Source organism: Nanorana parkeri, unplaced genomic scaffold (genome assembly GCF_000935625.1).
Source record: "Nanorana parkeri isolate BGI_ZX_2015 unplaced genomic scaffold, ASM93562v1 scaffold2006, whole genome shotgun sequence".
NCBI lineage: Eukaryota > Metazoa > Chordata > Amphibia > Anura > Dicroglossidae > Nanorana > Nanorana parkeri.
In genome coordinates, this window is record NW_017308274.1 from 36,343 (window position 1) to 52,498 (window position 16,156).

At 49.0% G+C, this 16,156-nt stretch overlaps 1 protein-coding gene across 1 annotated transcript in view; it reads left to right on the forward strand.

Moving 5' to 3' along the window:
• The window catches only part of DENND4B (DENN domain containing 4B), a 42,635-nt gene extending 26,518 nt beyond the window's left edge, over window positions 1-16,117 (forward strand). Inside the window, exons 14-29 of the mRNA XM_018572348.1 lie at window positions 485-630; window positions 724-863; window positions 2,145-2,268; window positions 2,431-2,637; window positions 8,904-9,032; window positions 9,120-9,288; window positions 9,814-9,987; window positions 10,473-10,924; window positions 11,744-11,845; window positions 11,961-12,136; window positions 13,157-13,295; window positions 13,429-13,671; window positions 13,871-13,970; window positions 14,353-14,521; window positions 15,679-15,743; window positions 15,850-16,117. Of these exons, the coding sequence (XP_018427850.1) occupies window positions 485-630; window positions 724-863; window positions 2,145-2,268; window positions 2,431-2,637; window positions 8,904-9,032; window positions 9,120-9,288; window positions 9,814-9,987; window positions 10,473-10,924; window positions 11,744-11,845; window positions 11,961-12,136; window positions 13,157-13,295; window positions 13,429-13,671; window positions 13,871-13,970; window positions 14,353-14,521; window positions 15,679-15,743; window positions 15,850-15,995 (2,681 nt within the window). The 3' untranslated portion in view covers window positions 15,996-16,117. The remainder of the gene's footprint in view (window positions 1-484; window positions 631-723; window positions 864-2,144; window positions 2,269-2,430; window positions 2,638-8,903; window positions 9,033-9,119; window positions 9,289-9,813; window positions 9,988-10,472; window positions 10,925-11,743; window positions 11,846-11,960; window positions 12,137-13,156; window positions 13,296-13,428; window positions 13,672-13,870; window positions 13,971-14,352; window positions 14,522-15,678; window positions 15,744-15,849) is intronic.
• Window positions 16,118-16,156: the final 39 nt, after the last annotated feature.

Sequence of the window (16,156 nt, forward strand, 5' to 3'; positions counted from 1 at the left end):
CCCCCCCCCTTTGTAGCTACATAATAATGATACGTTATAATATCCTGACAACAGTGAGGGCAGGCGACTGAATCAATCCCCTGAAACGCGTTGACTGTACCTGATGCATTTCCAAGCCAAACGACCCACATAGCCTATTAAACAGCTGTCACTGGATCACGTGTCCCCATTAGAAGATTTCCCTTTACCTCTTGTTCTGGTGAGAGTCATACAATTTTGGATTTTCCATAACTTTTGTCACTTGGAAAAATAGTGAGGCTGCAGCTATCCAACAGAGACATAAACAGCAATAGAGACCTGACAAGGGTTCTAACCATTTAGTATGAGGTATCTGCAATAGTATATCTCCATCTATGGGTGGTGACCTCATACAGGGCAGTCGTCTCCTGTCAATATACTCAAAAAATGACAATCCCCTCCCTGAGCTCTAGAGGATTTCGGAGTGTGGTGCATTCGTGTTTTTGAAGAATTCTTTGCTTTCCAGGCTTCAAGAAGTCCAGGGACCGAGCCCACCAGAAGTTCTACTCGCAGCTAGTGAAGACTCAGATGTTCACGCAGTTTATCGAAGACTGCTCCTTTGTTAATGATCGTCAGGCGTCTCTCGAGTTTTTCGACAACTGTGTGGAGAAGGTACTGACAAGTCTGCGTGTCCTCCTCTGCCCGGATGTCTGAACCCACCTCAGTCCTGGCACCATGATTTGAGTCGTTTAATTTGTGTTTTAGGTGCAAGTTGATGGGGAGAAGATGGAAGACTTTCACCTGGTGGAGCTGGACGAATCTCACCGCAGTGAACATACCATTTTTATCATGCCTGCCGAGGAGCCGCAGGACCCCCACGGCACAGAGACGCCAGCTCAGTACAAGTAAGGTTTTGTTTCACCAACTTGGTGCCCTCTGTACTTTGTAACACTTCTTATTGCTTATGCAGAATTAAAGTCGCACACCGCTGTTTTTTTTTTCTCAATAAACTTTATGGACAGCAGGCAAAGAAGCAAGGTCACACAGATATAGCCTTCGCCATCCAAACTGGTAGGCATGCAGCGATACCGGTATTTTGGTGCCGAGTACCGATGCTTTTTTTTCGGTACTCGCCGATACCAATTACCGAGTACCGGAAGTCCCATTCAGGAAGCCAGGTGGCGTGTAATGACTCGCCACCTGGCTGCATGATTAGCTGGGAAGCCGGGCAGCGTGTAAAGACTCGCCACCCGGCTTCCCGATTAACAAGAAAGCCGTCCCATATGAATCCTCATAATAATCAGGAAGCCGGGCAGCGCATCATTACACGCTGCCCGGCTTCCTGATTGGCCGGGAAGTCGGCTCCATGCTCTCTCATCACGTGACGAGAGAGCATGGAGCCGCTTCCCGGCCAATCAGGAAACCGGGCAGCGTGTAATGACGTGCTGCCCGGCTTCCTGATACAGGAAGTATCGGGCTAGGCATTGGAGCATTTGGTAGAGTACTCGCCCAACTACTCTGCATCGGCACCGATATCGATACTAGTAGCGGTATCAGTGCATCCCTACAAACTAGACTCCTCTCCTGATGGGTTTTACGGGCATAGTAATAGCCAGTATTGCAAATGAAATGCACCAAGGGTGCAGTCACCTCGGATGAAGGAAGGCTATAGTGACCTTGCGCGCGCGCTCCTTTGCACGCTTGCCTGGTGCCCATAAAGTTTATTCAATTCAGAAAAAAGAAAGCAGTGTGTGCCCTTAATTTTTCCCTGTGAGGCGAGGAGGCAAATCCCCAAAGGCCAAGCACCTGCAGCCGGTTTGCTCTTTGGAGGTCGCCTGAAGCGGTGCTGTTTGTCAGGACTTGGTTGACTGAAAGTAGAAATGTTACAACCTTTGTCATGTTTTTATTGCTGCCTGTGTCCCCATTGCAGCGATTTCCCCTGTGTAGCCACTTGTACAGGAAGTAAAGGGAAATCTATCCTGTCGGGACACGGCAATAAAAACCTGGTATCGGTCCTAAAAAAATTACTTGTCTCCATTAAAAAAAAGACGCCCTGTCCTGGTGATACAAGTGAGGAGAAATCTGCACAGACCAGACAGAGGTTCTAATCCACCCATTCTAAAACCAGGGAAAGTTTTGTCTGGAGTTGCTCTTCAGTTTCATCCATTTTCTTTCCCCTGCCGCAGGTATGATACCTTCCCAGTTCTGCAGAGAGACCTGTTTGAGCTTCCACAAGATCTGCTGATGGCGCCCCCTGCTCAGTCCAAAACGAGCGCACCTAGCAGCCCTGCACCTCGACGAACTAAGCAAGTAAGTGAAAGTCCGATGTTCGCTTTGTAACATTTGGAAGTGGAGTGCGCCTAGTCTTGTTATGCCTCACACCCCCATCCTTCCCTTCCCCTGCCATGTCACTGAATTAGGAGGGTGACAGGAGGAGGGGTGAATCTTTCAATCCTGTTCTCTGTCTGGCAGGAGATCAAGTCTGCCCAGCGAGTGGCCCAGATGTATTCTTCCAGACCAGAGATGTGGGCAAAATGTCTTCTCGGTCACTGCTACGGCTTGTGGTTCATCTATCTGCCCACCTTCGTCAGAGCCACAGCTTCCAAGGTTCAAGCTCTGCAGACTGCCTACGATGCTCTGAAACAGATGGAGACTAAGAACGTGGTGCTGCCAGACGAGGTAAGTAGCCTTCGTCACCTTGAAAGATCACTTTTTTTGTGCCAGAAGTTCCAAATATTCTAGCTTCCCTCTGATATACCTCAACTATTATCCAAAGTCCCAAATTGAAGGGACTTTAGGAAATTTAGGACAGCGCAAGTCACAGTTGCTGTATCCAGAGATATGGTTATCTAAATGGTTAGAACCCTTGTCAGGTCTCTATTGCCCATAGCTGTACCCAGATACTTCTTATATGGTGCAGCCCATAGCTGTACCCAGATACTTCTTATATGGGGCAGCCCATTGTATACCCAGAGACGTCTTATATGGTGCAGCCGGGACTTTAGGAAATTTAGGACAGCGCAAGTCACAGTTGCTGTATCCAGAGATATGGTTATCTAAATGGTTAGAACCCTTGTCAGGTCTCTATTGCCCATAGCTGTACCCAGATACTTCTTATATGGGGCAGCCCATTGTATACCCAGAGACGTCTTATATGGTGCAGCCGGGACTTTAGGAAATTTAGGACAGCGCAAGTCACAGTTGCTGTATCCAGAGATATGGTTATCTAAATGGTTAGAACCCTTGTCAGGTCTCTATTGCCCATAGCTGTACCCAGATACTTCTTATATGGGGCAGCCCATTGTATACCCAGAGACGTCTTATATGGTGCAGCCGGGACTTTAGGAAATTTAGGACAGCGCAAGTCACAGTTGCTGTATCCAGAGATATGGTTATCTAAATGGTTAGAACCCTTGTCAGGTCTCTATTGCCCATAGCTGTACCCAGATACTTCTTATATGGGGCAGCCCATTGTATACCCAGAGACGTCTTATATGGTGCAGCCGGGACTTTAGGAAATTTAGGACAGCGCAAGTCACAGTTGCTGTATCCAGAGATATGGTTATCTAAATGGTTAGAACCCTTGTCAGGTCTCTATTGCCCATAGCTGTACCCAGATACTTCTTATATGGGGCAGCCCATTGTATACCCAGAGACGTCTTATATGGTGCAGCCGGGACTTTAGGAAATTTAGGACAGCGCAAGTCACAGTTGCTGTATCCAGAGATATGGTTATCTAAATGGTTAGAACCCTTGTCAGGTCTCTATTGCCCATAGCTGTACCCAGATACTTCTTATATGGGGCAGCCCATTGTATACCCAGAGACGTCTTATATGGTGCAGCCGGGACTTTAGGAAATTTAGGACAGCGCAAGTCACAGTTGCTGTATCCAGAGATATGGTTATCTAAATGGTTAGAACCCTTGTCAGGTCTCTATTGCCCATAGCTGTACCCAGATACTTCTTATATGGGGCAGCCCATTGTATACCCAGAGACGTCTTATATGGTGCAGCCGGGACTTTAGGAAATTTAGGACAGCGCAAGTCACAGTTGCTGTATCCAGAGATATGGTTATCTAAATGGTTAGAACCCTTGTCAGGTCTCTATTGCCCATAGCTGTACCCAGATACTTCTTATATGGGGCAGCCCATTGTATACCCAGAGACGTCTTATATGGTGCAGCCGGGACTTTAGGAAATTTAGGACAGCGCAAGTCACAGTTGCTGTATCCAGAGATATGGTTATCTAAATGGTTAGAACCCTTGTCAGGTCTCTATTGCCCATAGCTGTACCCAGATACTTCTTATATGGGGCAGCCCATTGTATACCCAGAGACGTCTTATATGGTGCAGCCGGGACTTTAGGAAATTTAGGACAGCGCAAGTCACAGTTGCTGTATCCAGAGATATGGTTATCTAAATGGTTAGAACCCTTGTCAGGTCTCTATTGCCCATAGCTGTACCCAGATACTTCTTATATGGGGCAGCCCATTGTATACCCAGAGACGTCTTATATGGTGCAGCCGGGACTTTAGGAAATTTAGGACAGCGCAAGTCACAGTTGCTGTATCCAGAGATATGGTTATCTAAATGGTTAGAACCCTTGTCAGGTCTCTATTGCCCATAGCTGTACCCAGATACTTCTTATATGGGGCAGCCCATTGTATACCCAGAGACGTCTTATATGGTGCAGCCGGGACTTTAGGAAATTTAGGACAGCGCAAGTCACAGTTGCTGTATCCAGAGATATGGTTATCTAAATGGTTAGAACCCTTGTCAGGTCTCTATTGCCCATAGCTGTACCCAGATACTTCTTATATGGGGCAGCCCATTGTATACCCAGAGACGTCTTATATGGTGCAGCCGGGACTTTAGGAAATTTAGGACAGCGCAAGTCACAGTTGCTGTATCCAGAGATATGGTTATCTAAATGGTTAGAACCCTTGTCAGGTCTCTATTGCCCATAGCTGTACCCAGATACTTCTTATATGGGGCAGCCCATTGTATACCCAGAGACGTCTTATATGGTGCAGCCGGGACTTTAGGAAATTTAGGACAGCGCAAGTCACAGTTGCTGTATCCAGAGATATGGTTATCTAAATGGTTAGAACCCTTGTCAGGTCTCTATTGCCCATAGCTGTACCCAGATACTTCTTATATGGTGCAGCCCATTGTATACCCAGAGACTTCTTATATGGTGCGCCCATTGTAAACCCAGATACTGGGTTTACAATGGGCTGGTGGCACTGGGAGCACTGGAGACACAGGAGCTCTGGGATCACTGGAGTGCACAGGAGCACTGGGATCACTGGAGTGCACAGGAGCACTGGGATCACTGGAGTGCACAGGAGCACTGGGATCACTGGAGTGCACAGGAGCACTGGGATCACTGGAGTGCACAGGAGCACTGGGGTTACTGAAGTACACAGGGGACACAGAGCCACTGGAGGCACAGAAGCACTGGAGTCACTGGAGTGCACAAGGGGCACCGAGTCACTTGGGTCACTGGAGTGCACAAGAAGCACTGGGGTCACTGGAGTGCACAAGGGGCACCGAGTCACTGGGGTCACTGGAGTGCACAAGGGGCGCCGAGTCACTGGAGTGCACAAGAAGCACTGGGGTAACTGGAGTGCACAGGGGGCACAGAGTCACTGGAGACTCGGGAGCTCTGGGATCACTGGAGATCACAGGAGCACTGGGGTTACTGAAGTACACAGGGGGCACGGAGTCACTGGAGGCAAAAGAGCATTGTGGTCATTGAAGTGCACAAGAGGCACAGGAGCACTGGGGTCACTGGACTGCACAGTGTGCACAGAGTCCCTGGAGACACAGGAGCTCTGGGATTACTGAAATGCACAGGGGTCACAGAATAACTGAAGGCACAGGACTGCTGTAGTTCCTGGGGTAATGGGTGACTGGAGGCAGAGGGGGGGTAAGCTTAGGCATAACGACATGTTGCTTGAATGCCAAGCCATACATCGACATTTGAAGCTGGCATCAACCAGGACTGCTGTCTCCTAACTGGCCATAGTGCCAGGCAGGAGACCTAGTGCTGGGCCGCAGAACAGGTGAGTGTTACATTATATATATCAACAAATAATTTGTAAAGTAAATATTTTTGACCAAAAATTTTTAACAAAACTACCAACTAGTAGCTCCGGCTACTACGCCAATTTACAGCCATGGGGCGCCCAGGTGTATCATATGCATACTTGCATTGGACCAATGCGAGTATGCTTTATACTCTATACCTGCAGTTCAGCTTTAACTGCGATGTACAGTTGATGAAATCAGAGAGGTTATTAGACACATTATCCACCAATAGTTTAACTGGATGAGCAGCGCTAAAGAATTCAATTGATTAACATATGAACCTATACCAATAAAATATGTACCATATACCAGTGAGGGATGATAGAACAATACATTTAAAATGATGTGACTTAGACCTACTGTGACCACTTATAGTGTTAATTGAAAGCTGGTGTAATATAGACCCGTGGGTCTAAGAGATATATTGACTAAATATACAGCGCTAAAGGTTCAATTAGTGGATTTTACATTATTCGTGTATATATAACAACTGTTTCTAACATCAAAAGGAAAAAAGACACAGCGCTCTCTTGGGGATGTGGGGTATGTGTGGATGCGGTCAATGAGGATTGCTGCTCTAAGAACAGGGGGAGAAACCTGTGAACATGGAAATGAAGCAATAAGAGCGCAAATCCTAGGAGTGTGAATGGTGTGGGGACAACCAGTGTCTATGGAATACAGTTAGAAAAGAATGAACAAAAAATGGGGACTTACGTGAGGAGCCGAGGGTCCTGGCAAGGAGGGCCCCAATGGGGTTCTAGCGATGTGAGACGTATTCGGTGTATGGTGGTCTCCAGATGATGGTTTGGAGGCAAAACATACCAGGTCCTAGGATTTGGCCGTGACGGCTGAAATTGGTTCCATCAGGTATGAAGGTGAAACCGGGGGTGGAAGGATGAAATGAAGAACCAATTTGAACTGAGTGCTGTGTGTGCCGGAGGGCTAGTGGAGAGGCTGCCTCTGGTCTTGATCGCGGTGTTTTGGGACGTGATGGAGTGGAAGTGACAGAAGCCTGGGAAAGGATGTGCACGGAGCAGTGGTGAAGGAGCGACGCGTTTCGAGGAGATCCTCTTTCTCAAGCTCAAAAGGAAAGGTAAGGGACTTACCTTTTACCTTTTCCTTTTGAGCTTGAGAACCGTGTCGCTCCTTCACCAATGCTCCGTGCACGTCCTTTCCCAGGCTTCTGTCACTTCCACTCCATCACGTCCCAAAACACCGCGATCAAGACCAGAGGCAGCCTCTCCACTAGCCCTCCGGCACACACAGCACTCAGTTCAAATTGGTTCTTCATTTCATCCTTCCACCCCCGGTTTCACCTTCATACCTGATGGAACCAATTTCAGCCGTCACGGCCAAATCCTAGGACCTGGTATGTTTTGCCTCCAAACCATCATCTGGAGACCACCATACACCGAATACGTCTCACATCGCTAGAACCCCATTGGGGCCCTCCTTGCCAGAACCCTCGGCTCCTCACGTAAGTCCCCATTTTTTGTTCATTCTTTTCTACCTGTATTCCATAGACACTGGTTGTCCCCACACCATTCACACTCCCAAGATTTGCGCTCTAGCTGTTTCTAACATGCAACTTTATCGCTATGTTATAACAAGTGATATGTGAAAAACAATATTGTTACAATGATTGGTGTAAAAACCCTCTGCATGAGAATTATTAATATAAATAAATGATGGTGTTTCCCGTAACATTCGTGACCAGACCTGCATGCTTCCCTGAGGACGTCGTTGGTGACGAAACGCGTAGGGGCGGGTCTATCATACCAAACCTGATAGTTGTTGGACCGGCCGGACGTGTTTTTATTGTAATTGACATTTTAACTTTCGAACAAACTACTCCTGGAAATACTACGCCATGAGGGATTTCTTTCTTTACATGAGTGAATGAACATCCTTTACTTTGGAGATCGAAGGCATAGGAGGTGCCGGTAAAGACACCGGAGTAACGTGCCCCGGTAGACAAAACGTGTGGGGCTGCCTGTGGTGAGTACGCACTTTGAAGGGATGTGTTTTGGTAACCATACACTCCCCAGAATAAACACTGTGTATATCACTGAACACTTGGAAGGTTTTGATCACCTTCATTGAAACGGATTGGAATATCAGACTTTCTTTCATTTGTTAAACTCTCTTTTCACAGAGGCAAATTATCACAGAGATCGTGATTTCGTTATTTTCTTTATGTTTATTTCACAGAGACGCAGCACAGAAATGTCAAAAAAATCTTATACAAACTATTTCATAATACCATCATTTGATCGTCTGTTTTTGGTCACGAATGTTACGGTAAACACCATCATTTATTTATTCTAGGGATGCACCGATATATCGGCGCCAAAACATATCGGCCGAAAATGGCACTTTTGGCATAATGCCGAAAGAGCCATGTTTCGGCCGATACATCGGCGCATCCCTGGTTTCTTTTCTCCCCGCTGGGCCCTGTGCTGCGGTGGAGAGCGCTGTGAGCGGCCGGCGTCTCCTCCCACACCGCTCTGCCGCCTATCACAGTCATTAAATTTCCTTTTCGGTGCACCTCTAATTTTATTCATTTATTTTCATTAATAATTCTTATGCAGAGGGTTTTTACACCAATCATTGTAACAATATTGTTTTTCACATATCACTGGTTATAACATAGCGATAAAGTTGCATGTTAGAAACCGTTGTTATATATACACGAATAATGTAAAATCCACTAATTGAAACTTTAGCGCTGTATATTTAGTCGATATACATTATCCACCAATACCCAAAGTGCTTTTTTCTTTCCCCATGGGTCTTTGATGAAACTTTTTGCTACTGCCAGATGTTTCCTGACCCCACATCCTCCCTTGCAGGTCTGTTACCGCATCCTGATGCAGCTTTGCGGTCAGTACGGGGAGCCAGTGTTGGCAGTTCGTGTGATGCTGGAGATGAGGAAAGCCGGGATCGTCCCCAACGCCATCACCTATGGTTACTATAACAAGGTACCGGGTGCACAGCCGCAACTAGCACGTTATATGTACAATGTATCCACCTGGTCGGTTGTAACTAATGCTCCTCCTCTGTCACAGGCTGTGCTGGAAAGCAAATGGCCGTCCAGTAACCAGAGTGGGAGACTGCGCTGGGCCAAACTTAGGAACGTGGTTCTGGGTGCCGCTCAATTCCGCCAGCCGCTCCGGCAGAGGCAGACCAGCTCTCAGTCTTTAAATCCAAGTGAGGAACCGTCAGTAAGCAGGAAGGGTGAGAGGTCCAAGACTGTTCTTATGTCATTTTCAGTAACTATCTCTTCTAAAAATGACAATTGTGGGCTTCTGATTACCTTTTGTTCTTTAATATACACTATAGTGCCAAAAGTATTGGGACGCTGGCCTTTACCCGCACATGAACTTTAGTGGCATCCCAGTCTTAGTCCGTAGGGATCAATATTGAGTTGGCTCCGCCCTTTGCCGCTATACCAGCTTCAACTCTTCTGGGAAGGTGTCCACAAGGTTTAGGAGTGTGTCTGTGGGAATGTTGGACCATTTGTGAGGTCGGGTACTGATGTTAGAGGAAATGCTTAATTTCTTACCCCTGTGGCCATGAAGGTGATAGGAACTCCTGAATCCAATGATTTGGAGGGGTGTCCCAATACTTTTGGCAATATAGCGTATGTCTAAAAATTTCAAAGAACGTATGAAAAGTTGCACACTCTGGTTTAGGATCAACTGCGGGCACTTTTGTGGACAGCCCTGATTGTGTTTTGTTTGCTGTCTCCGATCTTCATAGATCAATGGCAACACAAAAGCGCCACCATTGAGCTACCCCCTCGGCTCCATCTTCTGCGCCAGACCACCTGGGCCGGGCACACGAGCCAAATACCCGAAGACCTCCCGGCCGCGAAGCTGGTTAAGAGTTGGAGCGTCAGCGATGCCTGTATGCTGGAGATGGGAGCGACGGCCAGTAAGTCCAAATGAGATCAGTTTCCATCTGCTTCATTGATCCATCAGATTTGGGTTTAGGAGGTTAGGTTGTGGAAGAGTTTGATGCTAAACAATGGAAAATGATGGTCTTAGAAGCCGAATGGCATTTAATGCTAGTGTTTGGAAAAGGTCCTTGAGCACCCACGTCAAAAAGGCCAAAGTGCTTCCCCCTCCATAAGCTGTGAACTAGTTCAGGAGGATAGGTTGCAGGTCCGGCCTTTTTTGTACCGTGTCCTGCTGAAGACCGGCCACCCCATCTGCCTACCTCTCAACTTGCCAGTATTTGAGGCTATCACAGTGAACTCTTCAACAGCATAGCCTCTCAGTCGTTACGGGACTAGTGTAGATCATAAATATGACCAGCCCAAACCTTCATTGCTAGAAGATCTTTCACTAGAGCAGCCTCCACCCTCTTCTTCATGTTTACTAAAATCCATCCATGTCCATCTTCTCGTTCCTTCCCAGTGATGGAGGATTTGGAGGTGGAAGGCGTCACTACTAGGTCAGACATCAGCCCGTCACTAAGATCGTCTATTAGGACGCCCCTCGTACACCGACCCTCGGAAAACGGGAGCTTGTCCAACGTCAGTTTCCTGACAGACGGGACGGGGAGCGAGACCGTGACGTCGGAGGAGTCCGAGCTCATCCTGACCGGAAGTTCCTCGGAAGCCCTCACTAGTCAGAGCCGTAGTGAGGATGAGGGATCCAGCCACTCCCGGGACCCTACCAAGAGGCGGAGTTTGGCCGGGAAGATCCAGCAGCTACTAACACCCTCCAGGAAGCCTTCTAGGTCCTCCATCTTCAGGAGGAACGGACAGTTGGGAGATACCCCATCACCACTGGTGTTGGCAGATCACCGTCAAAGCTGGAGGAGCCAAAAGGAGAGCGCCAGAAGACCTGAGTCCATCGCTTCTGAGGTGAGGGGGTTCTGTATGATGTAAGGGGGGTGGGGGGGTGTTAAAGGAGGACCGTGCTGTCTGTATCTAAACTGGACCCATTACATTTTAAGCTAAAGTTTGAAAATCCTCCTTCCTGTCTGAAGATTTATTTCCTGCTATATATTCATTCTTCCGAATGTTGTAATGTTGTTCCTGTGCCCCCTTGATAAAGTTGTATATTTTGAAAGTCGGATCTAAGCCTTGATCTCTGATCTGGCAGGAAGTACTTTGGTTGGATCACAGAATAGAGAATATTCAATGTCAGCTTGGTCACCTATCCTCCCCTAGCCTGTGATTGGAAAGTGAAGGAGCAGCAGCAGGCCGATGAGGTCATCTTTCTGCTCTCTCCCCTTGTTCATGCAGTACAGTTTTGATTGGCCTGCAGTAGGGATGTCCACTTTTTTAAGAACAAGTACTGTCCCTCAAGTACTGTCACTGCCATGGACAGCTATCTGCAGGTCCCCAGCAGGCTGCCGTGGTCCCCACAAGCGCGGGAATTTGGACGGCCGCTCCTGTTTGGTAAATTTAAAGGGCCGGTATCGGCCTTAAGAATCGGGGCATTTTTTTCCGAGTACAAGTACTCGGGAAAATGCCTGGTATCAGCCCCGGTACTAGTATCGGTATCGGGACATCCCTAGCCTCCAGTACCAGCACTCTCATATTTATCACTTATCATACTTAATAGTTACAATTGAAAATAAATGTATTGATATTTTTACTGAATACATAACTGCATTATTTGGTGTTTGGTGGGAGGCAAAATGTAAAAAGTCTTCTTTTAAACTCTGCCCTCTGTAGAGTTCCGTGTCCCTGGGAAGCGAAGTGGACCTGTCAGACTTTGCCATCCACAAATCTACTGAACGTTTGCTTGATGGAGGCCAGGAATCTCCTGCTGTGGAAGTAAGTTCTGTAACATGTAACATGCAGGACAGGTGCTCTTTGATATGACTGTGTAAGGAAATATCATTCAGCATACACCTGACTCCGGATAATGAGGATTCCGCTCATCTTCTAGGTCTTACTGTCCAGCTGCTCTGCCTGTCCGGCCTGTCATTCTCTCGTCTACGACGAGGACATCATGGCCGCCTGGACGTCTGACGACTCCAACCTGAAGACCGCGTGTTCCTTCTGCGGGCAGCACTTTGTACCGTTCCTGAACGTCAAGATCACCGACCTGCAGAGGCAGCGGAGGTGAGGGCAGGTCACCCCAATTCCTGCACCTTCACCCCTCAGATCATCCCCAATTCCTGCACCTTCACCCCTCAGATCATTCCCAATTCCTGCACCTTCCCCCCTCAGATCATTCCCAATTCCTGCACCTTCACCCCTCAGATCACCCCAATTCCTGCACCTTCACACCTCAGATCACCCAATTCCTGCACCTTCACACCTCAGATCATCCCCAATTCCTGCACCTTCACCCCTAAGATCAGACCCAATTCCTGCACCTTCACCCCTCAGATCAACCCCAATTCCTGCACCTTCACACCTCCAGATCATCCCCAATTCCTGCACCTTCACACCTCAGATCACCCCAATTCCTCCACCTTCACCCCTCAGATCAGCCCAATTCCAGCACCTTCACACCTCAGATCACCCCAATTCCTGCACCTTCACCCCTCAGATCAGACCCACTTCCTGCACCTTCACCCCTCAGATCAGACCCACTTCCTGCACCTTCACACCTCAGATCAGACCCACTTCCTGCACCAATAGGTGTGCAGGGGTTTTACACTCATATCTGCTGCAGTGCCCTCTCCCACTAGATGTAGGATAAGGGTAGGTGGGCATGCTTCACATAATGACATCCGCAGGTGGGCCCATGCTATTACTGTGAGTAGGGCCATCACCTTCATGTCAGTGACGTGAGACGGGTCTCTCAGAAACGCCATGGAGGTAGGTTGGCCATAGGGGTAGAAGGGCAGGCCAGGATTTGTAATTGATGGCCTATTGAGCTGTCATTTACAGCCCATGGCAGCAGTGCTGCATTTGCAGGAAACAGGAATCCTCCATTGGGCCAGTCCAAGCCTTCACGCATGCCACGTGACAATCATCCGGGAACCACTGAAAATGGCATTGGGTGGCCACCTTGTCACGTGTGCCTTGAGTAGCCTATCCCTGGCTTAAGCCCTCCCCAATATTTTTAAACCGTCCCCCCTTAATCTTTTCTGCTCCCCAATAATAAGTAAAGTCCCCATATTGTGCCCGCAGCGCATCTGATGGTTCCTCTGAGGTCTCTACCGATGGCAGTGCAGTGAGCCGTGGACCTGTTTTAAGCGACCGGTACCAGTGTTTGGTCCTGGATGAGGCAGACCCCAGCGGTCAGTGTAATGGATTCCCGAATGTCCAGGTAAGATCTATGTGCAGAGAGGACAATGATACAGACCATAATTTAACCCCTTGCAGATCCACTATGAGCTGCTTTGTTAGGGTATGACTTGTCACATTCTTGTAACTGGGTTGTGCCGCCCTCCATTTCTTAGCACCGTGCAAGCGACGTGGACTCGGAGATGGTGACGGTGGCGTACCTCTGCCCTTTGGTGCTACGTAAGGAAGTGGAAAGCCTGCTGGAGAATGAAGGGAGCGACTTCCTGTCCCAGCCAGAGCTGGTGAACAGCCACCCAATCATCTACTGGAATCTAGTGTGGTTCTTCCAGAGACTGGCACTGCCCAGCAACCTCCCGCAGCTCATCTTGGCATCCAAGCATGTCCAGTGCCCGACAAAGGTGGGCCAGGGGAGCGATGGGGAAGGAGGGAGGGCGTGACACAGGTGGGTGGGAAGGGGGAGAAATGACACAGGTGGAGGAGGGGAGAGTAACACATACAATGGGCGTAACACAGGTGAGCGGGGGGAGTGGCTGGCAATCGGAGGGCGGTCCTTTTTATCATATTAAATGAGTTTACGGCGACCCCTCCTCTTTGCAGATGCCGGACAACACTCTTGTGAGCGTGCGCTTGTTATGGGACATCCTGGTGCAGGACCCGGACCGCTGGCCGCCCATGTACGTCCTCTGGAAGCTACATAGTGAGTATACAAGGAGATGATGTCCAGCATCATCTAGCGCTTTCCTCCCCATGTGGACTGTCGCTGGCCCGGCCCCTTTCATTCATTGGATTTCAGTTCTTTCAGCTACGGCGGCTCAGCATCACATGTGGGCGTTACCCTAGGGTGGTCTGCATGCAAAAACACCCACCCATCAAGGAATTGTAATATTTGCACACAACCTCCCTTATGGAAGCGCAGAGACCCAGTGATGACATCAGTGACAACAACGCCCCTCCCCCTGTATAACTCCTCCTCTTCCCAGCATGCCTCAGTTTTCTCCTAGTGTCCCATAAGCATGGTCATCCAGATGTAGTTACTATTCCAGTGACTGATGATGTCATCATTTTGTCCCCGCCTACAGGGAATCTGCCCACTCACCTCCAAGGCTGGCGCTCCCATTCTCACCCCTTCACGATGGAGTTCCTGGAGAAGGTTCTGAATCACATCGGGCTCTTCGAGGTCCATAAAGCCATCTCGCTGGTCCTGTCCGTCCTACAGGAGCAGAATTCTCCCCCGCAGGTTCTGCAGAGGTACGGCCACTCCTTTATATCGCCTCAGGTTCCTCTCTGCTGCCAGATGGGGTCACTCTAGAAACAGGTGCAAGTTGTCTCCGGGTTCCTTCCCATTGTATGGTTTTATAATGCGGCAAGCATCCTGAGCAGGCGGGGGCTTCCTGTACAGACGGGGGCTTCCTGTACAGGCGGGGCTTCCTGAATAGGTTGGGCTTCCTGAGCAGGCGGGGGCTTCCCGAACAGGCGGGGGCTTCCCGAGCAGGCGGGGGCTTCCCGAGCAGGCGGGGCTTTCTGAACAGGTGGGGTTTCTCTTAACTTGGATATAGGGGGCCTCAGCTGTGGCTCCTGGCATTACCAAAGGGGGCCACACATATTTAATGGTGTAAGAGACATCATGGACTCGAAAGATGCAACAGGGTAGAATCAAAGATTGCCGTGTCACTCCAAGAGATGGTCAGAGACTGCAGCCATACTGCAGGAGATGGTCAGAGACTGCAGCCATGGTGCAGGAGATGGTCAGAGACTGCAGACATGGTGCAGGATATGGTCAGAGACTGCAGGCATACTTCAGGAGATGGTCAGAGACTGCAGGCATACTTCAGGAGATGGTCAGAGACTGCAGGCATACTTCAGGAGATGGTCAGAGACTGCAGGCATACTACATGAGATAGTCAGAGACTGCAGATATATTACAGGAGATGGTCAGAGAATGCAGATATATTACAGAAGATGGTCAGAGACTGCAGACATGATACTAAGGATGGTCAGAAACTGCAGACGTACTACAGGAGACGGTCAGAGACTGCAGACATACTACAGGAGACGGTCAGAGACTGCAGGCATAGTACAGGAGACGGTCAGAGACTGCAGGCATACTACAGGCGATGGTCAGAGACTGCAGACATACTACAGGAGACGGTCAGAGACTGCAGATATACTACAGGAGACGGTCAGAGACTGCAGACATGGTACAGGAGACGGTCAGAGACTGCAGGCATAGTACAGGAGACGGTCAGAGACTGCAGGCATACTACAGGCGATGGTCAGAGATTGCAGACATACTACAGGAGACGGTCAGAGACTGCAGTCATGGTACAGGAGATGGTCAGAGACTGTAAACGATGTCATTTATGCAGCGTGTCCTCTAACCTGCCCCTCCTCCTCTCTTCCTTTAGGGGTATCTACAGGGAGATGTTACTTCTGACATTGGCTGCTCTGGGGAGAGAACACATGGATATAGGTGAGTGACTGGTCAGAGGGAAGGCTGCAGACAACAACAACAGACGGGCCCCGGGTATTTGAGATGTAAATAGGAATTACAATTGTTGTCTTTGTCCCCCGAACAGCCGCGTTCGACAGCAAGTACAAGGCGGCGTGCAAGAAGCTGGGGAACGCCATGGGGAAGGAGGAACTGCGCAAGAGGCGGGCCCTGCTCCCCGGGCCCAAAGCCCTGGACTGCCGCAAGACGTTCGGCACCACACTGGAATGCTAGGCTCCGCCTCCATCGATCGCTGTTTGGAAAGTGCAATATATTGAAGGGGGGAGTGGTCTCCGTTCTATTAATAGACTGGATGGGCGAGTGAATTGGAGACCCCCTCCCCTTGACACTGGCGCAAAGGGAGGAGCAGAGCGCAGACAGGACTGTGAGGTGTC